Source organism: Trachemys scripta, chromosome 5 (genome assembly GCF_013100865.1).
Source record: "Trachemys scripta elegans isolate TJP31775 chromosome 5, CAS_Tse_1.0, whole genome shotgun sequence".
NCBI classification, from domain to species: domain Eukaryota; kingdom Metazoa; phylum Chordata; order Testudines; family Emydidae; genus Trachemys; species Trachemys scripta.
Genome location: NC_048302.1, coordinates 117,049,143 through 117,075,072, shown reverse-complemented (window position 1 = coordinate 117,075,072; position 25,930 = coordinate 117,049,143). Strand labels below are relative to the sequence as shown.

The 25,930-nt window shown below is 39.9% G+C and overlaps 1 protein-coding gene across 3 annotated transcripts in view; it reads right to left on the bottom strand.

The window, feature by feature from the left end:
* Positions 1 to 4,819: 4,819 nt before the first annotated feature.
* The window catches only part of SORCS2 (sortilin related VPS10 domain containing receptor 2), an 810,911-nt gene continuing 789,800 nt past the window's right edge, over positions 4,820 to 25,930 (bottom strand). For 2 of the 3 annotated variants that reach the window (XM_034770959.1, XM_034770962.1), the window contains 7 exons: positions 25,620 to 25,732; positions 23,656 to 23,781; positions 17,298 to 17,397; positions 14,828 to 14,930; positions 9,534 to 9,691; positions 7,333 to 7,412; positions 4,820 to 6,989 (listed from right to left, as the gene is read on the bottom strand). In XM_034770959.1, the coding sequence (XP_034626850.1) occupies positions 6,966 to 6,989; positions 7,333 to 7,412; positions 9,534 to 9,691; positions 14,828 to 14,930; positions 17,298 to 17,397; positions 23,656 to 23,781; positions 25,620 to 25,732 (704 nt within the window). In that variant the 3' untranslated portion in view covers positions 4,820 to 6,965. The remainder of the gene's footprint in view (positions 6,990 to 7,332; positions 7,413 to 9,533; positions 9,692 to 14,827; positions 14,931 to 17,297; positions 17,398 to 23,655; positions 23,782 to 25,619; positions 25,733 to 25,930) is intronic. The other variant, XM_034770960.1, reaches the window with a different exon arrangement.

Genomic DNA, 25,930 nt, shown 5'->3' with positions numbered 1-25,930 from the left:
AGAGGGAGAGGGTATGCATGTGCGATAGTAAATATATGTTTCTGCAGTCCTAAGGCCATACATCCCTAAACCAACAGAGCTAGATCACAAAGGGACTTAAGCACCTAAATCCTAGAATCAGGCCTCATGGGTATTTGCAAAACCCACACTCAGCTGCTGCTGAACGCTGTAGGTGCCTACACTCAGTTCACACCTAAGTTTTTGCAGTAAAAGTTCCCTAGGCGCCTATGTTTCTGCACCAGAGCTTGTGCACTGCAGCCTCACTCTAGGCGTCTGGATAACCGTAAGCTCCAAAGCAATACATGAACTAGGAGAAAATAGGCATTTCTCTCCCTAACTTGCCTGAGGGCACCAATATGGGAGACATGCTCAGAAGCTGCTTACTGGAGCAGACCACTCAAGGAAAAATCACACAAAATGGTGGGGGTGTAGCTAGGAGGACGGAGAATAAGAAAGAGAGAGCACAAGTGAGCATACGAAAGATTCTATAACCTTATGGTTAGAGCACTCACCCAGGATCTGGGAGACCCAGGAGCCAGTCTCCGTGCTCCACTGACTCTTTCTTTATTTATCCAAAGTGGAACAGCTTTAACAGGAAATCAAGGGACTGGCCCACATCAGATTATCCCATAGCTCAGTGGTTAGGGCATGCCTTATCTTCACCTCTCTTGCAAGGGACAGTTATTCAAATGTGCTCCGTGCCCAACATGCTGAGTAACTTTCAAAAATGTGGCCACTTATTTTGGTGTCTAAATGGGAGTGGAACTCTTTTGAGAATCTGGCCCCATTTGTGAATTTGAGCTTTTAAGTGACTATCTAGCAATAGTCTAAAAATATGAAGGATATAAACATCAGAGGTAAAGGTTTATTAGATAGTATGGCATGAGGGGATTATCACTAAAAATATTAAGAGGAAATAAAGAACTCTCACATTTAGGCTGGATATCATATAAACCTTTATGGGCAGATACTACTGCTACTTCCAGAACTCAAATACTATAGTGATGGAGATCATAGAGGTACTTCCATAGATTAGCTAGATTAGACTGTATAAGTGTCACAAGGAAAGTTGTGGAAGCCATATTCGTTTGGGACTAGACTGGAGAAAACAACAGAAAATGTGCTGGGAATAAGTTTACATTTGAATGGACGGGTGAGCTCATAGATCATAGAATTTTTGAATTGGAAATGATCTGAGAAATACATACTAAAAGTTAAATGCTTGAAAATAACTTCCTAACCAAAATTCATTATTTTGGACATAATGTGAAGTTTTTATTTTAATCTAAAACAGCTGAAATATAAATGGAGATGGTGACTTTAGCACTGTATCAATCAAATGCTCATGTATAATAAAGACTTTGAATGCCAAAGAATAGGCAATAAAAAAAAACCCCTTCCCCTCAAAAAACAAAAATAAATCTATTTTTTCAATGAAATAAAATTGGGTATGTGGTAAAACCTATTAATTGAATGAAAATAGCCACAATCCTATTTATGATGTAGTAAACTTTTGATAAGTCTAAAAATTCAAAACACACCTACCGCCAAAATGGTTCATGGTCAAGAAGACTGCAAACAAATGAACATATTTCTTATTCTTTGAGAAAGAAAAGTCTCTCTTCACACACAGGATCACACAGCGTAGAGGAGAATAGCCACCACTGCAGTTACATTTCACTGACCTCCGTTCAAGAGGCACTATCTACGGGCAGAAGATCCCCAAAAACCTTAGAGAGGATTTTTAATCAAAAAGGCAAAACAAGTAGTAATCATTAAAAAGTTAGGTGAAAAATGCCTCATTCTTGTACCAGCCCCTGGTAATACATGGAGAAACACTGATCTGGCTACACTAGTCCAACCAGCAGTAATTATAGAACTAAAGCACCAGAATTTGATATCCTTACTCATGCTGAAAAGCACCTGAATCCTTGATTAATCCCATTGAAATCATATCACTCAAGTAAGATACAATTCAGTGTATCAGGATCTGGCTCAAACTGAAAAAAAGTAAACAGGATGCAGAATGAAAGAGGGAAAATCTTGCTGTATCCCAGCGCCTGATTCTGACACCCTTACTCAGATTTTACTGTTTCCTCCATGAGTGGTCCCATTGAACTCAAATAGGGCTATTCGTGGAGTAAATTACTACACAGTATGCTTAAGGGTATCAAAATCTATCCCTAAATAGTTGTACGTACAACTAGAGTATTGCCAACTTATTTCACTTGCAAATATTGAACAGTTATTAACACGGGGCTAGCCTGTACTACCCTTTCTCACATTGATTAATACCTTTCTCCTCTAGTACCTCCATTCATTTCAGTGTGACTATTTGAGGGGAAATGTAAGACTCAATCTGAGGACTGTTTAAGGAGGAAAGAACTACTCAGCATTCTAATAAGGAAGCATTTTACACCCACTTGAACCTGGTGTAAATGACTACACAAGGGGCTGGACCACAATGAACTGGGCCTCAAAGGTATCACAGACACACCTTGTAGTTTACTGCTTTAATTTTTGAGAAGTTCACTTATACAATGTCGGGGGGTAAACCTCTTGGATGCATTTGTGAGTATGCTGCAGCTTGCTACGAAGGAAGTGTTTTAGAACTGAAATGAAATTGTCTAAATCAGCCACAGAAAGCTGTTTCACATAATGTAGAGAGGAAATCGAAGCTGGCAGCCCTAACCCTAGGTTCTGTTTAAGACCGCCTTACTGAGAAGGAGCCAAGGCTCCCGGGATCATTCTAGAACTCAAGGCATGCTTTTTACAGTGTTAGACACTTGGCATTCTAAGAAGGCCACAACGTAGATGAGGCCAACATATTGCCAGTTATGCTGTTATAGTCTTTGCTATAGTCCAGTACCAGCACTGGTAGACGCTATGTGGTGGGTGGCTCACTGAACCCACATTATAAGGCCTTTTACCCATTAACATTGCCGAATGCAAATAAATTTAAGACATTAGTAAGCCGTGTGCAGATTAGCAAATCAATGGCAATGTCACGATGCCGACACACAATTAGCTATTCCATAAGCTGTTTTTGATTGAAACTACATTTTTGCTTTTTAACACTCTTAACACCTTTGTGTGGGGCTATTGGTTTTCATACTTATTCATAACCTTTTAAATGATACTTTTAATCATAACAATAATTAAGAAAAAGAAATAATTAATGATTAATACTTTGCACTTATAGTCCTTTCATTTGGAGGATCTCAAACAAAGAGTAATACATTTAGCCTCATGATATCCCTATGAAATAAGTAAGTATTATCATCCCCATTTTATAGATGGGGAAACTTAGGTACATACAGGTTAAGACCCAGATTTTTGAAGTTATTTAGGTACCTAATTCTCATGAGTTAGGCATCTAAATATCTTGAAAGACCTGTTTCACAAGTCCTGTTCTCTGTCACCTGTTTCACAAGTCCTGTTCCTTACCCATATTGTCCTTCCTCACTTAGAACTTAATATAATTATAAGAGTTTGTGTGTGTGTGCGCGCCTCTGTGCATATCTATAGATGTGTGATATACACACGTGTGTACATATATATTTCTGTGCATTTGTTCATCTCTCTGTATAAAGAGATACAAAAGTGTGTGTGTATATACACACTTCTTCCCTTTAAAAAGAAAATGTGCTCCCGTGGGCATAGTTAAACAGATTCAAAATCTACCAGTGGTATGAGTTTTCATTTAAACAAAAAAACAGTTGCACTGCATGGGAATGACATCCTCCCATTTTAGAAATAATCCATTATAAAGGCATTCTGGTCAGGAACTCAAAAGACTTGATTTATTATCTACTGGCTATTATTTACACAGACATGGCAATACTGAAAACTCCTCAGAAAACAGTGTCTCACCACATTTGTGAGTCATGTTATACCAACCTCACAGGTGTGTTTCAAGAATTAAATTAGTTAATGTTGGAAAATGCTGGGAAGATTACAAGCACCGTACATAAGTGCTAAGTATTAATGATAATGACTAGTAGAGTCTTACACATCAGTTAAATATTTTGCTTTGCAATAGCAGTTTCCTGCCAACAGAAACATGAATCAAACTGTTGTAAATGTATAAGAATAGTCGTCAAAGCATAAAATTAGTGTATGTGAACTAGGCCCTATAATTTCCTTACCCAGCAGGCAGACCAACAAAAAGACTCTAATATAGAAGTTCAATTCTTTACATTATTCAAGAGTTCAATCCTCCACACCCCTGCCCTATTTTGAATTTACTTCCCAGAAAAAGTTGTTTGCAACATTGCTGGGGGAAGGGATAGCTCAGTGGTTTGAGCATTAGCCTGCTAAACGCAGGGTTGTGAGTTTAATCCTTGAGGGGGTCACCTGGGGCAAAATCAGTACTTGGTCCTGATAGTGAAGGCAGGGGGCTGGATTCAATGACCTTTCAGGGTCCCTTCCAGCTCTATGAGATAGGTATATCTCCATATATATATATATATTTTCCCACTCTTATTGTTTCTAGTTCATTTCCCCTAAAAGCAGTAAGGAGCTGGTGAACAGGGCAAGCGCATGATGCAACAGTCCTGAAGGCTTCCAAAGCACTAATGTATTTTGTATTGACACTTCACCTCAGAAAATCCAGGACTCAGACACTAATGGGTGAATGAAGGATGTTGTGAAGGCCAAGATTATAACAGGGTTAAAAAAAGAATTAGATAAGTTCATGGAAAATAGGTTCACCAATGGCTATTAGCCAGGATGGGCAGGGATGGTGTCCCTAGACTCTGTTTGCCAGAAGCTGGGAATGGGTGACAGGGAATGGATCACTTGATGATTGCCTGTTCTGTTCATTCCCTCTGGGGCACCTGGCATTGGGCACTGTCAGAAGACAGGATACTGGGCTAGTTGGACCTTTGGTCTTTGGTTCTTATGACTGTGTCAGAATTATACTTAGTCCTGCATACAGCATTGTCAACTCAAGTATTTCCTGTCTCTCTGTGGGTTAGTTTGCAGGGCCCTGTAGGGCTTTGCAAGATGAAATTTCTGTGAGATGGTTACAAACAGACTTTTTCCTGAGCAGTTGGCATGCACTTACCACTCTTTTCAAGCATTCACACCTTACATGTTCCCATCCACTTTCATACTGTTAGTTCCTAAACCAGATTTTCTTGTGCTTTACACACAGATTCTGTGAGCTTTGTGAGAGCTTATATTGCCACATAGGAGGTGGCATGCTAATATGTTGTTTCTGAAGAAAGCATATTCCATGATATCATTAATTCCCTGGCTACATGGAAGAGCGACCTACTGCATAGGAGAATTTTTAGATAGTGCCATTCTGTCTCACCGGTGTGACTGCTTGGTCATTCACAAGTATATAGTTGACTATAATCCCTTTAAGGAAGGTGGCATGGACATTTAGCTACAAGCATTAGTACAACATTCAGTGAGTAAAAAAGAGCTAGTCATCCCCTGTTGAAGGCAAAAGGTGAAAAGATTAAATAGGTTTCTGAGAGAGTGTCCTAATTCCAGGCAGCTGTGATACATGGGGGATGTCAAACACTTGGCTGAACCATGCTGTGGTTCATTTCCTACTCAAATCCCTACAAAAACCCACATACAAACAACCTGCAAGATGTGGATTTAGTGATGACCTCAGGACTCTCAACCCCTGGGGATAGAGAGGTCAGGATAAGCAAACTCTGAACTGACCCACATGCCTTTCCCAATCTGGCTCCTTTGACAGTTTCACTGCCCTTCCCTACAGAAATATGGCCCAGCTCAGTGATGAGGGACAAAGAGTGACACCCGGTGGTGAAACTGATGAAGTGCAATCCTTTAAATTGCATCAGTTCCCTGCTCCGATCCTTCCTGGTTGTCAAACACCTCAAAGGTGGTGAAGTTCAGCTGCGAGTTTGCCCATCCTTACATCAGAGGCAGGAACTGAACACAAAGGGAAACTCCAAGTATCTGTAGGACTAAAGGTTCTGGTGTGCTGCACTGACCTAGTTGGGGGAGAATTCATACATATATCGGGCCTCTGCCCTCAAAATAGAAATTTAAAAAAAAACATACAAAAAGCTACTTAAAAGAGGTATTTACACTTTTAAAAAGAGAAAAAGGGACAGGCAGTCAGAACTGTTTATTATATAAGAACAGGTCTTGCAACTGCCATGATGGAGGTGCTCAAGTTAGAAGATGACAGAAGAGCAACTTAAACCAACCGGCCTCTAGAAGTGAAAGCACCTGGTCTGGAAGTAGCACCAAGCTAGTGGGTTTTTTTGGGTGGGTTGGGTGTGGGGTGAGGGAGTGGTGCTGGGGGCTTCTTAGGCCTCATTTTACTTGCAAGAAGTCTTAACATATTACTTAGTCAATTTATAGCAGGGACTCACATGGTGAGCTGAAGCTCATTAGATTGTCTCACACCTTTTAAAGGTAAGAACTTGGATTGAAGAGGAGCTAAAGAGTACATTTATCTCCTTGCTCATTCCTCTCTTAGTGCTGAACCAGAACAGGCAGTCACAGCCTTTTAAACAAGTACAAATTTGTAGCGACCAACCAGCCATCTGCTTTGTACTTACTAGTCACTGGTTTTTAAAGTCAACTCTTCAGGGCTGCTGAATTTCAGTCTTACATTGAACACCCCCAATAAAAAGAACTAAAGTCCAGTCCTCCTAAAACTGAACATAAAGAACAAGAACATATACAGAAAAGAGAAAATGTGGCATCTAGTGTGCCTAGGGCTACAAATGTGCTACCTTAGTTTGAGTTTCAATTGTAACAAGTTCCCAGTCTACAGTAACAGATGATGGACACTTGTCGTTTCAAGACTGTTTAGGAACCTACTTTCCACCAGCAGGTACAGCCATGTTTGCAATTTGGTGACATCCCCAGGGAAAAATTAAACAATACAGAGAAGAGTCTTTCGGTTTTTGTGTTCAGCTGTAAACATCAGCTAACCAGGTAACTGTGCATCTCTCTGGAGTTAATGCTCAAAACCACGCCTGAGTGATTGCCTAAAAAAATATAAAAACAAAATGCTAACATTAGTATATTTTGAGCATTTTACTATACATTCCCTTTTTATTGCAGAGACAAGTCAATCATATTAGATGGTCGTCTTATCACACAACAGTTCAGGTGCAGGTGGTGCAGCAGCTCAGTGTACCTACAGCATACTTTCTACTTCAGTGCTTTAAAGTGTCTGCTCCTGATGGCTGTTAGTGAATTCCTAGTGTTTCTATCCCAGTGACAGCATAAGGTGGTTCTCTTTGCAGCTTAAAAAGGTGTAGTTGTCTTGAGGGGAGCAGGTGAGGGAGGAGAATGGAACCTGAGGCTTCCATTCAACATGCCACTGACCTGGGACTGGACACTGACCGGCATCAGCAATAAGGGAACTCTGTAGCTGTTCAAGTTTCCACCTCTCCCAGAAGGAGTCACTGCAAGGAAATGGAGTTGAGGAGTCCCAAGGTGGGGGTTGCGATAAAGTAGGCAACATAAAATATATAGAAAACAAAAAAAGTGGATGGGTGAGTCTGGAAATACTGTACTGTGACAATTCAAAAGTTATGAAAAGAGAGAGCAAACAGAAAACTAGGTTTGTAAAACCCTGCTGTGCATGGAAAGGAGGCTCTAGAGTTGGGGGGAAAACCCATCAGAATAAGTAGGAATCTCCATAGCATACGAACCATCTGCAAATAATGTCATAAAACAGAATTTAATATTTCAGTAGGGATGGTGACATGCTTCATACTTCAGCCAGACAAAATAGCACAATATTGAGACAACTAGGAAGATTTCCTATGTAGCATTGGGTGCTATTGAAGGAAATACTGTAAATAACAAAAAAGTGCATGGTGTAAAAGTATAGCAAGAAAAAGTCTTATGTCTTAAAACTGGCTGGCAGCTGATAAACGTACATGGCTCTGACCCAAGGACATGAGCTATTCCTGTTCCTCTGGATGTGTGCTGGTGCTGACAACCTGGCAGAACTACAGGTCAAATTCAGATTTGCATTTGTTAACTGTCTAACTTAAGACTTGTCATTGGCAAGTCTTGGTTCTGAACTCCTTACTCAATCAACACTCTTATTGACCCCAATGGAAGGTAAGGAGTGCAGGATCAGACCAAATATAGCCTACAGTGAGCAGGCAAGGAGATTATTTTTGAATGGGTTGTAAATCAGGGTAGAACTTCTTCATTCCATGTCCTTCATCCTAAGCAGCCACATATGCAAAAACAGTGAGAGGTATTACACAACTGCAAGAGGAAAATTATAGAGTACTGGATATACGCTAAGGGGCTATGAGTGCTTCACACTAACTGAAGAACCCTGAGTGTACCTTCTTAGCATTCAGGACTCTATTCTAGAGATGAGATAATTGAAACAAACTTGTCAAATTTGTTCAAATCAAACAAACAAATTTTTGTGTACCAGGGTCATTTGCAGTGCTACAGTATTGGTAGAGCTTTGTAATATAATCAAGGTTCTCTTTGAAGGGTTTTAATGAAAACAACAATGATTTTAGTGTGTGCAATTTGTTAAAAAATGTACAGATCTGGGCAAACACAATTTTGCAGGTCAAATATGTTTTTTTTCCCTTTCAGTGGCAGCATATGGTTCAGCTAAGGAAAATAAAAACAACAAAAGGCAGTTAGAGATAGACAGTAAGAATAAAAAAGAAATTAAGGACTTCCAGGTGTCTGCCCTCCGTGGCTGATCTTAGCCCTCCATGTAGGGTTAATGAAGCCATTTAACCTCACAGTTGTCTCTACCATCAATTCAGCCAGTTTTATAAGCCTGAGATTTAGGGTCAGATGTTCCATTTTCACAGAGTTGTCAGAAACAGCACTAGACGATCTTCCTTTGTGTGCTACACTTTTCAGGCTGCTCTGTGTTCTCAATACACTTGGAGTATTTTTAGACTAGCTCTCTACATTACATTCAGCATACTCATGAATTGTCTAGACAAGCACTTTCATCTAACTTTGAATCATCTGCTCTAAGAGACATTCATAAAAGATTCCTGAATGGGAATTCTAATGACTGTCCATTGGATACTGGCAGGTCAGGACTCAAAATAGGATGAATTCAATGAAGTTTTGTATTTGGGAATTCATTTAAGGTGTCTAAAAGAGAGGACACCTCCTTACAATCTACCCTGCATTATGGAAACATTAATTCTACATATCATTTCTCTCTGCCTAAAATTCATTACACTTTGAATTCAAGGCATGTACAAGTTAATTTAAATGCTAGTGAAGTTAATCAATTATAGTCTATGCTGCTTTTTGTATGATCTTCCTAATGTTGTTCACATATGTCTCATGACAGTGTATTGTACTACCTTACATACTGTGTATTTATATGGCATGTCATAAAAAAATCAACAGAATAGACTGAATTCAAAACAAAAACAAAGGATAAAAGGAGAAGTGTTTCCTTGTTAGCAGTTTACCATTCGATCCCTCTTGAAGCTGAGTAAACATTAAAACATAATTTAAAAAATAGAACAAACAAAATACTAATTGAGACATTAATAAAGTGAAGGTGAAGTTACCTCTTGCGTTACCTAGCGTCTGAGAATCCAGATCATCATCAATAAACTCCTCACCCTGGATGATGTTCTGGGTGTCCTCACTGTGATTAACAGGGCTGGTCATCTCCTGTTCCTTTTCGTTGTGCATCTGGGCATAGACATTTCTGCCTGGCAGTTTCCTAAATAGCACAGGAAAAAATATCCTTTGATGGACTTTAGTTTCATATTATATTCAATTAATCATATTAACCTCAAACCCCTATGGAAAAATCCTATAGAATTAAATAAAGAATAATGTTTCCACTGAATTTTTAAACTAGCCTAAAGAACTCTATAGTAATACATTTTCTATTTAATTCGATAGGATTTTACAGTAATAACTATAGATTTCCCATTAATAACTACAGAAGCTCATTGGTTTTATCCCTAATACATTTTACAGGAATTTTCTAGATGTGTATCATGTACTTGCCTGGTTTTGATATAAGGATTTCTATATAAACACAGATCTTTTTGTTTTTTGGTCAGCTATTTACGGAACTCCCAGTAATTACAATTAAAAAAAACACACTCTAAACTAAAAACATATCAATAAATAATATTTCTTGCATTCCTAAAATGTCATCATAGAAGGATGACAAAGCATCAATTTGTTATGTCTTACTCTGCAGCAGTATGACAACTGCTTATTCAAAGTTAAAACAATTTTGTGACCTTGTATCAGTGCTAACAACAATATGTTTATGTGTGTGTTGTTTTGAGAGATTGGCAGTCAATACTTGACCTTCACAGGTCAGAGTGTGGGGGGAGCAAGCTTTTCAAATTGTAATTAAATTTTCAGTGCCTCGTACACCCTACCCCTGCTGATTGCCTTTTGTGACACTGGGAGTCGTGACCCACCGGTTGAGAAACACTGTACTACAGCAGCCCTGAGGTTACCTCAATTTAACAGCTGCTGAGGACAAGGGAGGTAGAGCAAACTGCCCCGGTTGAATAGAGTCAGTGGCCCAGCTGGGAATAATAGCAATATGACCTCATAGTTTAATTTCCATAGTGTCTCCATCAACCGCTCTGCTGAGGTAGTCACAGTGTTGTACAATATTGAAACATACTGAAAAGATTTAAATACATATATAGCAAATGAAAGCACCCAGTCCTGGTTCCAAGAGTCTTCATAACCAGGAGATAACACTCTCTTCAAGAGAAAGACGGCATTTTATTTATGTTTATTTAAATAATGATAAAAAGATGTCGACACCAGGCTCTAGGTGCCCTAACACAATTCATGCTACAACAAAGCTTCAGCAGCTTTTAAATAAATATTTAAACAGGAATTCTGATGTATAAGAGTTTAGAGTTATATGGTCTCCTGGTCCCACACCTTTCTAGAAATTATTCTGGACAGTAGGGCTATGTTTTTTCTACATTACACAACCCTAATAAGTCTAGAACATACACTGTTTGCTATATGCATATTATATTCTATAGAAATGCTTAATCTATCCTCTAGAAAATGAACAAAATTGCATAATAAACCATAATCACTGGCTTCAGAAGGCAGATACTACTATTGGGCTTAAAGTGTGTGTCTATACACTAGGAATAGCATATCTGTTAAGCCATCTTTCTCTAATCCCCCTCCTACTGTTTCCCACTATTAAACATTTTGAAATGTAAATAATACAGAGTACTGGAGCATGCTGTCAGCACTTAAAGTAACAATAACAATAATAATAATACATTAAATAGAATATTTATTGTGGTGTTAGTTTTGGGGTTAATGTTCAGATGAATGTGCTTTAGAGCATTCTTTGTGCTTTAGAGCAATCATGATTTACTTTGTCCCATTCATTTTAGAAGCCTGCCTTTTCTACAGGGTATTATTTTGATTTTAATAAAATATGGATCATCAAGTCAGTACCTGTTTTTATAACTAAATGGCTAGGATTGGGACTACACTTGCTCTCATGCCACATAATAGTAGTACAGGTGAAGGGGGGAAAGGGGGAGGTTTTCTTCTGAAAGTGTAAATGAGATGGGAAGTCAACGATGAGGAAAGATTAGAAACTCTGCTCCAAGAGTGCTGAGATTGGGTGCAGGTTGGTGCGACCCAAGGACAGGATGCAAGGAGGTGAATACAGAGAAAGATCCATGAGTTTGCTTGCAGCATGTCTATGGAGATTTTTAAAAATAATGAATGTAATTTTTAACAGATTTTGAAACGAATGGGGAGGGGAGAGGGAGAGGAGGAATTTGAGAATGTGAAAAGGCAGAGATCTTTCTCTTCTTCTGAAGAATCAAATGCACTCCCACTAAAGTAGGCAAAATACCTAAATAGAGGAACCAATAGTCTAATCTGGTATGATGAACCCTATGTTCCTGCTGTTGCAAAAATAAAAGAAGGACGATTTCAGCTCTTCTGCTAGTGATGTATTAAATACATGACAGCTTTGATGTGGGTGAAATATCATTTCCCTTCCCTTGCCTTTGCTTGGTGGATACTGTGCTGTTTGTCTTGTCTATATTACTGCAGAGTGCCCCACACCATGGAACCCTGCTCAGAGTGCTGCTGAAGGCATGAAGAAATCCTACTAGGAAAAACATCACAAACATAAAAATACATCAGAAAAAGAAAGGGAGGATTTTTCTTTGATTGAATTACCTCTAATAAAGATGACATTGCTTTGAGAAATAATATGCAGATTCTGAAGCCTTGCTAGATAATGGGCCAGAGTCACTGGAACCTTCCAGCTGCTTTATGCTGTTCCAGTGACAGGACACGCCATGATCCTGGTTTATCTGGATGGTTAAGCTGATGGAGCATAGTAGTGAATCTGGCAGCATATCATTAGCTTGAGGCACCATGTTAATTGTCTCATGCATGCAGTCGGAAGACAAGAGGAGGAGGAGATCTTTTTGCCGCTGAGATATTCAGTTTTATTTTCTGAACTGTTTCTTGCTTCAGCAGCATTTGCCACCAGGGAAATTACCCCTTCTCCTCACTCCAATCCCATAATAACAAACATTTGAGATAATGCTGGTATAAAACATTGTTCGTTAACTACTGGGATGGAAGAAATTTAGGATTTGTATTTGAAAACTATATAACTTTATCTTTTGAAAACTTATATAACTTTAAAAATTTAGTAGGAAGTATAGCCTCTGATCATAACACTTTAGTTACTTTCTGCTTGTCAATCTCTGTCTAGGTGGACCAACTACTCCTGTGGATCTTGTGGAAACTAAGTACTCTGGGGATTTCTGTCCTTGGATAATGTTTGCTCTCTAGAGGTCTACATTGCAATAAAAAATCTGCAGCACCCAGTCTCAGAGACCAGATCAACTGACTCAGGGCCCTGGGGCTTAGCTTCAGGGCTAAAAATTGCAGTGTAGACATTCAGGCTCAGGATGCAGCCCAGACTCTGAGACCTTCTCCCATCGTGGGGTCTCAGAGCCTGGGCTCCAGCCCAAACCTGAATGTCTATGCTGCAAGTTTTAGCCCCACAAGCACGAGTCAGCCAACCAAGGCCAGCCGTGGCCAGGCTGTGGGTCTTTTATTGCACTGTAGGCATACCCTAGGAGAGATCACTGCAGATACTCTGTTTTTATGAATCTCAGTTCTAGGGAATCTTTACTCTGCATTTTTTCACTCTGGGAGGAATGTGCTCTTATGACGCATGTGCACTCATGAATTTAAGCTGGCCTCGTAGGTGAGCCTCTGCTTCAGGTGATTAACCCATTTCTAGTAATATCTGTCTCTAAGCACCCTGCTTTGGTGGATCATCCGCTTTCCATTTCAGAAGCATCAAATTTTGCTGGGGGCTGCATGATGCTGTGAGATTCTGCTCTGAAGTTTGATTTGTTCAACTGAGAAATTCCAGTGTATTAGGGGAGTTAAAGCCGTGTTACAATTCCTAGCATTCCTACAGTCTTCCTCTGCAATAACTATGCCATTCAGAAAATAATAAGCCAAGAGGACATTTTAGAAAGGAATCAAGATGAGTCTGTTGTCTAATTGCCTCCAACTTAAGGGCTAATCAAGAGGTGTACATCGCAATGTCTCATAACAGACACCACCACCGAGTTTTATGATCATGTAATACAAACAGACAACCCCCAATGTACTGCAAATGAAATATTATAGCTTCACATCATCAATTTTTATGATGATTTTTTGTTGCTCTGGGAACCCAGAATAGCTAAATGGATTTTTATTATTTTTATTCAGCTGTAGATAGAGTTTGATATCAAATTTTGTGTTTCGTTCTATAAAACAATAAGTCACTCTAAATATCAAGAAATTTAAGATTCCACAGTTGGAAAGCCAAAACATTCTTTCTACATGAGACAAAGCACCTCTGTCTAATGAGATGACAAAGATAGTTGCTAACTTGAACTCTCAGTTAAATGTTGTACTCTTGCTGTTATCACTAGCACAGTGTGTTACCTAGTCTATTCTGTAAAAGAATGTTTATTTTAAATAAAAATCCATCTTGAAATAATAATGGGCCTAATCAACAGGCGTTTTCACCGAGTTAGGACTGAAGATTTTGTGAAATGATAATAAATGTTCATTCCCACGTTGCTCAAACCTGAAGGCTTTTGAGTACCTAACAAAAAAAATACCAGGACCATGTCCAAATAATAAAACGAATACATAAACCAGCATAAAAAAGCCAGTAACTTGCCACCTGAACAATAATGAATTCATCTCCATAATCAAATGCAGATTAAAAATGTCTTTGAGTTATTAAAGGAATAAGTATTTGCTTACACAGCTTATGTGGTATCAGTTGTTCCTCATGAACACATTTCTGATATTAAGGCCACGTCCATAGCTTCTTCACCTCCTCCCTAATATGTTATCGTGTGAACTGTATTCTTACTTATTATTTCTATCACAGCTGGATACTCTTAACCTGTGTGGCACTGTTTCAGTAATCAAACTCTAACATGTTCAAAAGAGAAATTCCACATTGTTTTGTTTTGTTTTCTTGGTAGGAAATTAGACTTGTGGATCAATTAATTGTCCTGGTTGCCTAGGTTACTCATTACTTCTCAGAGTAGATAATTAGGAATATATTTTAGAATGACTATTTTTTGGTGGTTGTATTGACGCAAGCTGAATGAGCTCCCACATTGCTGCTATTTACCTACATCAACATCAATTATAACCTTGATGTCTGAAACGTTCAGAAAAAACATAAGCTTTAAAAGCTTGAGACCCGTCAGTGCATTGCTTCAAAAAAGTCTATTTTTCAAGAAATGATACATGTGAACAAATCTAATTCTTAAAGTATATAAGGTTTACTTGCCTTTTAAACTTGTAGAGAATGAAGGCCCCAACTACAACTAGACAGATAACAAAGAGAACCACTATAGCCCAGTATCCACTGCCTCCTCCAATCCTCTGAGAGTCTGAAATGCAAGACATATATTTGAAGATCTCAGTAAATCTGCTTTCAGACCAGTCATCATCTTGGGCTTGCCTTATTATTGAATCTCTTAAGTAAAAACCACTAGATTTGTATTAATACCTTCTCCTTGTCACTACACCATGTAGCTTCTTCAAATAGTACTCTTGGGGGAATTCTGCGCCAAAAAAAAAAATCCAAAATTCTGCATATTTTATTTGTCAGAATAATGCAATATAATCACACCAGTTTCACTTATTTTGGTAATTTATTTAAACTATGATACAGAAAAAAAATTGTAATAACTGTTCAGCATTTCCTAAACACATGAAAGTTCAGTTACAAATACTTGGTAACCAAGACCCTGCATTCTAATTATAATCCTGGATTTTCATTTAAATCACATTACTTTTATTTTGGTGTTCTGTAAAATAGAAGGTCGCTTTAAATTGCTCAGACTTTCACACATGAAAGTCATACAGTTTTGCTAATCATTGTCCTGCATTTTTTTAAATGGATAAGTAAAATAGATCCTGAGCTGTAATCTAACCCCATTGTGCCTCTCTGGCTCAGAAAAAAGCACATTGACCAGGGGTTCTCAAACTGGGGGTTGGGACCCCTCGGGGGTCACGAGGTTATTACATGGGGGGTCGTGAGCTGTCAGCCTCCACCCCAAATACCACTTTGCCTCCTGCATTTATAACGGTGTTAAATATATTTTAAAGTGTTTTTAATGTATAAGGGGGGTCGCACTCAGAGGCTTGCTATGTGAAAAGGGTCACTGAGAACCACTGACATAGACCTTCCTAGATGAGGGTTTTGTTGCTATCATTTACAATATGGCTTCTTTACACCACTCTGGCAAGGTAAAAGAGCCTTAATTGACTAAGAATGGGAATAATTAACTAACAGTGGGAACATGAGCAGCCTGTTTAGTTGTTACATTTCTGCTCTGCCTCAGGGACAGAGCCTGCTTCACACACCCCTACACCTCCAAGCTCAGGATGCAGCAACAGGGATGAGAGGGACAGTGAGTCTCTCACTCATTCGCACCCAGGCAGGCACCCAGCCCCACCCCATTATTGTCTCTCCATGATCTCAGGCATACATGCCCGGCCTTCCTCCTTCTCCCCACAGTGATCTGCTCTCTGCCGCTGGTTGCTCCCAGCAGACATGCCCAGGCTGTCACGCAAGGGGCATGTGTTCCCCACAGATTTCTTTGCTCTCTCATTTTTCTGTGGGGGAGCCAAGAAATCTGAGCAAGGTATGAATTCTGCACCTCCTGCAGGGCGCAGAATTCCCCCAGAAGTAAAATAGGCAGCGCCATAAACTAATTTGTAGACCAATTTGTGGATGCAGGAGAGAGGACAAATTTAAATGAAATAATAAATAATGATAATGTAATTATTTGCATGGATAGTGCCATTTTTCCAAGGATCTCCAAAGGTATTGTAGGCAATAGTCAATCAGCCTTCACATTTCTCTATTATATGAGATACATAAACATTACTATATTCATTTTACAGATGAGGAAACTGAGAGAGAGTAAGGTCAATTGACTTGCACAGTTACACAGTGCCAGAGTTTAGAATGGAATTCAGGACTCCTCACTTCTAGTCTCTGTTTTTGCTACCAGAGTATTGACTCTTAACGCAAGTGATTTCTACCTCATTTTTTTTTCAGATTAGAAACTACAGTGGTGGGTGTATACAGTGGAACCTAAGATATAGAGAGGATGTGCCTTATTTTGACCTGGGAACTGACTTGGCAATACAATTTACATCACTATTTATGACACATCTAAATAGAGCCCAATATGCTTTGCTCTTTTTGCTGGGTCAGTGTCATTCAGCAACAAACAGAACAGATGTCATGAAAGATGATGCACATGCACATGCACAAACAAAGAGGCTTTGACATTGTCAGGGAGGGCTTAAGTTGAAGCTGTCCTTGCTGCTAAAACACAGCCTCTTCGTTGTATGCTCCCTTCATAAAACACCCAACACACAAATGCAGAAAACTTTTCAGTCCTTGCCTCTATTTTTGTAGGGTTGGATCTGTGGGTCCAAATACTTACAGGCTGGCAAATTGAGGACCCTGATATCTGAGTGTCCAAAACTGTGCTTTCAATTTGTGCCTGTATAAGTTGGCCAGCGTTTGATAATCTGTTTACATTTTAGTGAAAAGGACAAAAGTGGGAGAAAAAATATTTTCAAGCTTCTAACAGGGTATCACAACGAAACAAACAATGAAAAATAGTAAAATAAGTTGCTTTGATGATATATTTTACATTAATAAACAGCAGAAGAAACCAGTTAATGTGACACTTCTCTCAGAACTCTAATAGCAATCTACAGATTGGGGTTTTTACCTGAATCAGAGCTGGCTAACGTCACTAAGACCCAGTATCCTTCCCTCAGGAAGAAGCTGATGTTATGTGCATTCAAGGCCTGTTTTATAGCAGCTATTCTCTGAAAACATAAGAGAGATAATGTCACACATCTTCCACGTAGTTCCACTTTGAGAAATTCAATGCACTAAATTGAGAAACATCTAAGTTCATTCAATGTGGTGAGAAACCCGGAAGACATTTGTTGACCATTTCAATGAGTTGTAACTTTTTAGGCAATTCTGGTTTTAAAAATCATTCAAACCTGTGCAACCTATCAATGTTGGAAAGTTACAAATATTCATAGCCAAATCTTTCTTCCCCTTATGGAGCTCTTTACTTTTTTCCGCATTATGCGATAGACAGCACTTCATTTACAGGAGCTATTGGGCCCACCTGAACTGTAACTTGCTCAATGAATAATGCACACTGAAACCTGTCTCCAATATACATATTCTTCTAATGATATCAAAAGACAGGCTTCTCTGGAACTTTAGATTTCTTACATATGAAAAGTAATTGTTGCTTGATAATGCACTGCATGTCATGCTTTACTTCACTTTCTTATCTCTATGGATGGATGGCTGTTTGCAACATGTTTTTAAGAAGATTCTGTCAAAACAGTTATTTCCATCCACATAGAAACAGTTTCTCCTATTTTTCTAATGGGGACAAAGCATACTAAAATATGACCTCCCTCATTTTTATGGAACAGCACCATTAAAAGTGCCACCACATCCCACCACTGTCAAACACATTGTCTGGCCCCTCTCTTTCTCTCCTTTGCATTTTCAACATAGGTAATTTTCCAGAGGATCAAGGCTAGTTTTATAGACTGTTCCTTAGTACAGGATACCGCTCCCCACAGGATGCCAAATTAGAAGTTTCATAGAATCATAGAACTGCAAGGGACCTCGAGAGGTCATCTAGTCCAGTCCCCTGCACTCAAGGCAGGACTAAATATTATCTAGACCATCCCTGACAGGTGTTTGTCCAACCTGCTCTTAAAAATCCCCAATGATGAAGATTCCACAACCTCCTTAAGTTTGTCTTTATATCTTTGAAACCTTCAAGAGAGGCTCTTTTATATTACTGTGCTCGGTTTTGACAAGCCCTCACAGCCTATTAGGTAGAAAAGCCCCTGCTGTTTCTCTTATAGTATTTGCATGAGCTTCACAAAGGGCCAGATTCTGATCCCCATACCCACGCTCAGTCCATAAATGGTTTCACTGACTTAAATAGGACTCTTTGTGGACTCAGTGTAAAGGTAACATAATTTGGGCCTCAGTTAATTTTCAGGAGAATTCTCCCAGAGAATTCTTAACTTTTTATCTCCAACTTACTGACGTGGCCATATATTTTTTCCACTATTCTCTCCCAAGTCTGACATGAGGAATAGCTCTGACAGTTGTATTAACAGCAACTTGTAAAATAATGCAACCACCACTGAACTATATTTAGTCTCTCTCCAACAGAGTTCTGTACTTCAACCATACTTAACTGGTCCCACCAGCAATTCTCAAATCACATACACATTCTAGATCTAAAAGTAGTTCTTCCTAGTGCAATTCCTTTGAGAGACAAGCAAGTGAGTAAGACATGACATGGAGATCTGAAACTTTTAAAGGGATACTAATTTCACTCACATTTCAGACTACAGATATAAAGTAGAGTCCATAAGGGCTGCCCAGGTTATTAAGCAGACTCAGAGGGCATTCTCGGTACATGAACTCCTCACAAGAATGCCAGGGCACCAACTTTCAGAATTGGAGCTATCAGCAGAATAAATGTCCCTTTGTTGAAACATGAAAGGGGGGAAATACTGAAGATCTTGGAGGTTCTCCTCTAAGTTATACATCAACAACGAATGATCCATAAACATGGGTGCTTTGCCACAAGCGATAACTAAGAGTCCAGCCCAACACCCAATGAAGTCAATGGGAGTCTTTCCATTGACTTCACTGGACACTGGATTAGGCCTTAGGGTGGTAAATTTGTCATAGACGTTTTTTGGAAGGATATTTACTGAGTAACACAGATTTTGGTACAATCGCAGATGTCATAAAAATTTGTGACCTCCTTTTAAAAAAAAATCCACACAGAAATGCACACTCACCAGTAGCTTCAGTAGTCTGCCTTGCCTACATTAAGGTGGTGAAGATATGGCTATCACCTATAGCATCTCTGCAAGTTCCGCACAGGGTGTGTCAGAATCGGTGTGTCCATGGCCATACTATCTTATACAGTAACTCCTCATTTAAAGTCGTCCCATTTAACGTTGTTTTGTTGTTACGTTGCTGATCAATTAGGGAACATGCTCGTCTAAAGTTGTGCAATGCTCCCTTCTAATGTCGTTTGGCAGCCGCCGGGTTTGTCCACTGCTTGCAGGAAGAGCAGCCTGTTGCAGTTAGCTGGTGCGGGCTTGGAACCAGGGTGGACCGGCAGCCCCCCTATCAGCTCTCCTTATCAGCTCCCTGCTCCCCTAAGTTCCCTGTGCAGCAGCTGCCCAGCAGGCTAGCAATTGCCGGCAGTTCAGCTTTCCCTCCCCCCACTGCCATGTGCTGCTCCTGCCCTCTGCCTTGGAGCTGCTCCCCGAGACTCCTGCTTGCTGTGCGGGGTGGAGGGGGGAGGGGAGGAAGAGCAGGGCTGTCAGGGTGTCCCCCTCCCCCCTGCTCCTGCACCCCGCTTACCCCATCTTCCATAGAGCAGGGGGGACACACGACAGGGCTCAGGATGGAGGGAGCTTGCTGGCAGCAGCTCCGGTCTCAGCAAGCTGATCTAATTAACAAGGCAGTGTACTTAAGAGTAGGGTCAGCGTACTTAAAGGGGAAATGCACATCTCTTTCTCTAACACACGGTGTGTGTCTCTGTCTGCAATGCTGTCTCCCCTCCCTCCATTCCTGCTGCCTTGTAGAGTGTGAGAGAATCATAGAATCATAGAATATCAGAGTAGGAAGGGACCTCAAGAGGTCATCTAGTCCAACCCCCTGCTCAAAGCAGGATCAATTCCCAGCTAAATCATCCCAGCCAGGGCTTTGTCAAGCTGGGCCTTAAAAACCTCCAAGGAAGGAGACTCCACCACCTCCCTAGGTAACGCATTCCAGTGTTTCACCACCCTCCTAGTGAAATAGTTTTTCCTGATATCCAACCTGGACCTCCCCCACTGCAACTTGAGACCATTGCTCCTTGTTCTGTCATCTGCCACCACTGAGAACAGCCGAACGCCATCCTCTTTGGAACCCCCCTTCAGGTAGTTGAAGGCTGCTATCAAATCCCCCCTCATTCTTCTCTTCTGGAAACTAAACAATCCCAGTTCCCTCAGCCTCTCCTCATAAGTCATGTGCTCCAGACCCCTAATCATTTTTGTTGCCCTCCGCTGGACTCTTTCCAATTTTTCCACATCCTTCTTATAGTGTGGGGACCAAAACTGGACACAGTATTCCAGATGAGGCCTCACCAATGTCGAATAAAGGGGAACGATCATGTTCCTCGATCTGCTGGCAATGCCCCTACTTATACAGCCCAAAATGCCGTTAGCCTTCTTGGCAAGAAGAGTACACTGTTGACTCATATCCAGCTTCTCATCCACTGTGACCCCTAGGTCCTTTTCTGCAGAACTGCTACCTAGCCATTCGGTCCCTAGTCTGTAGCAGTGCATGGGATTCTTCCGTCCTAAGTGCAGGACTCTGCACTTGTCCTTGTTGAACCTCATCAGGTTTTTTTTGGCCCAATCCTCTAATTTGTCTAGGTCCCTCTGTATCTGATCCCTACCCTCTAGTGTATCTACCATGCCTCCTAGTTTAGTGTCATCTGTAAACTTGCTGAGAGTGCAGTCCACATCATCCTCCAGATCATTAATAAAGAGAGTTAACCCTTGAGGACTTAGCCAATTGCTAGTTCATCATTTAGCAGTAAGGCATTCCCTGGGAAATATCCCACCTTCTGACTCCTCCACCTCAACCAAGCTTCACAATCATCATCACTGTGTACCAGTATTAAATTGTTTGTTTAAAACTTATACTCTGTGTGTGTATATACATATAGATATATATGTATATATATATAATATAATCTTTTGTCTGGTGAAAAAAATTTCCCTGGAACCTAACCCCTCATTTACATTAATTCTTATGGGGAAATTGGATTCGCTTAACATCGTTTCGCTTAAAGTCACATTTTTCAGGAACATAACTACAGTGCTAAGTGAGGAGTTACTGTACACCAGTAAGTAGCTGAAGGGCTGTGGTGGGGAAGCTGCATGCTGCACCTCTTCCCATTGTGGAGAAAAGGTTACCAGGGAACACACTCCCTCCAGTGTCCATGGAGGTGTTATATCTGCGCCTGGTATCTGTATGCCCTTTTGTATGCCCCACCTCCAGCTGAATGCTAACTAGACTCTGTCAGCAACATATAAGTATGATGAAGAATATATAGCTTCTCCCAGATATATCTTTTCGATCCTGACTTTGGCATCCCTTTGGTGCACCATTAGCTCCAGTAGCCATATGTTAGCTCTCAGATGGGGACCTTTATCATACAAATTGTGCAATACTACATTCTTTCATTTCTCTCCAGTCCTGATATTAGGAATTTCTCCAAATCATTAGCAGCTCAGTGTAGCCCTTCATGTCTTTCCTCTTGGAATATCTGGAAGGGTGACCATGAAAACACTGAGGCAGCATTGAATGCAACTGATGATATTCTTCAAGCTGCCTGGAAGCAGACCACTAATAATAGCTGAGATTTGAAGACAGCTAATCTGAATAAATGTAGGTAGTTTTTTTTAAAAAGCAAACAAACAGCAGGACACAAGGGTCTGCCTTAATCTGTTGCTTTTAACTACTGAAGAAGTCCATTCCACATAAAGTTGGAACAGAAGGATACACTTTCATTATAAATCAGCATCTCGTTCCTTAAAAGGAGCAAAGAAGTTAAGAGTTTCAAGTGATGACACCCACCTGGCTGCAAACCACAATTGGCATAGGGCTTTCTGAAATATCTATTAAAATACAGTGCTTCTGGAAATTAATTGTGACTTCAGTCTTCCAGAACTTCACATTCAGATGACAGGGGGAGACTAAGGATGTTTTTCTTGCATTAGGACCATTCTCAATCTTAATTTACCCAATTCTGAAAGTTAACAGTTAAGTTTAAAGTCTCCTGCTCGAATACTCAGAAGCCACATCAAAATACTTTGAGATTCGCCTCTTTAGGCAATTCCATGAACGAGGTCTTTTACCATGCTGCCAGGGAGCTTGGGCCTGCCTACCAGTAGACATACTCTGGCTAGATGGATATTGTGGCCTATTCTCTAAACCTTCTTATTTGTAACACATTGCCTTCCTGAACTAGTCTCTTTAAACTAATGATTTCTTAAATGATAACTCCTTTTAACTGATAATGCTTGAAACTCAAAACTGGTGCAGAGCTGAGACATTCATTTAATGGAAAAAAAGACATCATGTCATAAATTATAAATTAGAGGCAGGGCCAGTGGACACATTTTGATTTTCTACTGAACTAGGACCCCTTCCCACTGAGCAGATTTCACTTGGACATGGGAGATGGGGGAAATCTCATATTTGAGCTTTATCCTGTTGCATTTAAACTCTTTGCTCCTGTTGCCTCAGTACCCGAATAAGCTTCCTGACCATTAGGGCAGAAACCACCTGCTCTTCATGTAATAGGCCAAATCCTAAAGTCTTGAGTCAGTAGGATCTGAGGTCTAATGTATTTCTGAAGTCAGTGAGGAGGATTCCTCTCCTCTAATCAAAAATGTTAATGTTCTAAATAAGTGGCTTCCACAGTGGCTTGTACTCCTGATTAGAGACTTTTAATCTACTGGATCATTATAGACCAATATGTTATCACTTTAGTTGCTGATGTGACAACAGACAAATATTAGCCATCCCTGAGAAATATTTTGATACCATTTGGGGTTGGATTGTGCAAATGGAGACAGCTCAGAGAACAAGCTGGTTTAGAGACACTCTGTCCCTGGAGGAGCTTGAAGAGGAATTCAGGGACTGCAGCATATTCCCCACTACATGCCACCCCACATTATGGGCTGGACTAGAGGAGGAGGCAAGACCATGGCCTGCTCTCTTCCTGTTGCCTTTGGGTAGATTCCATCCCAGGGTGCACAGGGAAGGAGCAAGCACTGCACTCTACTAAAGACAAGGACCGCAATTGCTGCTAGCCCTTACGTAGGTCATGCCAAGAAGTAGGGTGGATGACATTTAGGTGTGTAAGGCCCAGCAATGAAGCCAATAGGAGTATTGTCACTGATTTCAATGGGATGAAGATTTGGCCCTAATCAGACACAGATTGTTCTGGTTACCTTGTCACTAGTTATACTTCTCTTCCGCTTTGGCTGGTTTGCTGGAAGCAGCACGAGCAAATCAGCAGTTGTGGGCAGACCAGGTTTCACCACTGTCACCAGTGTTTCTTCAGGGATATTAGTTTCCTGCAGAGACAAAGACATGCACAAATTTACAGGCCTGTACGCTAACTTTATACTGTCAATATTATACAAAAAAATTAATAAAATATATAGCTACTTTCACATATGGTTTTCTGGATCTGGTCTTTGGTGTTAAGATTTTTAATATGTAGAGAGAATTCTACGGAAGTCACTGGAAGCTAGAAAGCTGCACATAACTTTACGTTAATTAGCAGAGATTTGAAAAGCTCTTTGAAAATTAGAAGTGTTATCACACATATCAAAGAGCTCTAATGGGTGTCATGGGAAAGTGAACTGAAGCCTAAGTGGTTTGCAGGTTTACCACAACTGTGCAGTGAGCATGTAATCTTCCAAGATAAAATTTTCAAAAAGCACCTAAGTGTCTTAGAAGTACAAGCTCCATTTTCAAAAGTGACTTAGATACTTAGGAGCCTAAGTCTCGTTGAAATCCAGTAGGACTTAGGCTTCTAAATGACACCATCACTTTTGAAAATGTTACCATTCGTCACAAATTCTTGTGTTGAGTGATATATATAGGAAGGCTGTTGTGAGATTTTAATGAAAAACACTGGTCAAATCTCATAGTCCTTAGGTCAAAAAGTATCTGAAAATCCATATAATTGTATCTAACTTCTTGTATATGATTTATTAAAAGTTAAGATGTGAGCCAATTTGATTGGTGGTGGGGGGAGGGGAGAGAAGGGAAGGAGGGAAGACACCCATCAGGCAGATGTACATTATGAAATGGGTAGAAGTTGATATGTGTGATTAATGGAACTCACTCTATTTGGCATTTAGTAGGTGTTGGGGTTATAAACTGGGGTGAAACAGGTGTAAAATAGAATGTCAGAATCCTGATCTAGTTTATACTGGTGCAAATCCAGAGTAAGTTCACTGACTTCACTGGGGGCCCTTTGACAATATGGCTCTGTGTTTCCTTGGTGATAACTATTTCTATAAATATTTACCTCTGGGGTCATAACCTATTGATACGCTCCTCGACAGAATTCAATATGCGCTTATCTCTGGCAGTGTGTGCACCTGAATATTATTGCTCAAGTGCTCCCTACCTTAACGGCATTACTCTTTATTCATGTTACAATGCTGTTATGTGAAGCTTGACTTAAGTAATCTACAGGACAATTCAGAGTTCAAATGTGAGCAGTGCTTAATTTGTAATGAAAGAGGTGCCAGGGCTCAAGCAAGTAGGTGCCGAGACTCAAGCAATTTTTTTATGTTCATAACTGATGCAGCAAGTCCAGAGGTACTGGGGCTATGAACTGCCAAGCCTAGAGGTCTGGGACTCAGCCCTAGCAAGCTCTAGCACAAATTAAGCACTGAATCTGAATCTAAGTCTTGTCCATACCTGCAATCTACATAAAGTGGCTGCAGCAAATTAATTCCTTACATCTTTTCTGTAATTTTCAGAGTTACACATGCAAAGCTGTAAATTATTATTAAAAAAAAACAATCAAAGACTAAATGTTGTATATTATAGTACCCTTTCTGTAACCCCTAACTACATCACATTCATGTTACACTTTTTTCACAAAGTCAAAGTATTTGTTAATATTTCCACCTGACCCCAAAATCCTTGAGAGGAGTATTTATTGTTAATTCCCAATTAGGCTGTGCTGGAAATAAATTGACAGTATTGCAATAATGTAATCTATGGCCTGTATACACAAGTGACACTGGCCTCAAACTGCTTCTAAATGTCGCTCCCGGGGATAGTTTTATTGTTCTGCCCTGCCTCGTTTTTTTTAAATGGGAAGGCATTAACTTAACCTTCAACTTTATGACTGTAGAAGCAGCAGTTTATGAGCAAACTGAGAGAGCACCTTTGCAAGAAGTCGTGTTACTACCAGGCCTATGTCTTCCCTCCACTCTGGTATGTTAGGGTTGTACATGTCCAGATGTTTAGTAAACTTTAGAGAAAGAACTTGAAAATGATCTGGAAACAGGAAAAGAAACAATTTTTGAACAATTCAAAGAGAATTGGGGAAAAACAGTTTTGTAGAAAATAATAACTCTGGAAAAAAGCTTTGTTAGCATTATTATTATTATTATTATTAATATTCTTTGTATTTTTAGAAGCTCTTACAAGACTCATTTGCAGGCCAGGACTCCATTGTGCTAGGTGCTGTACAAA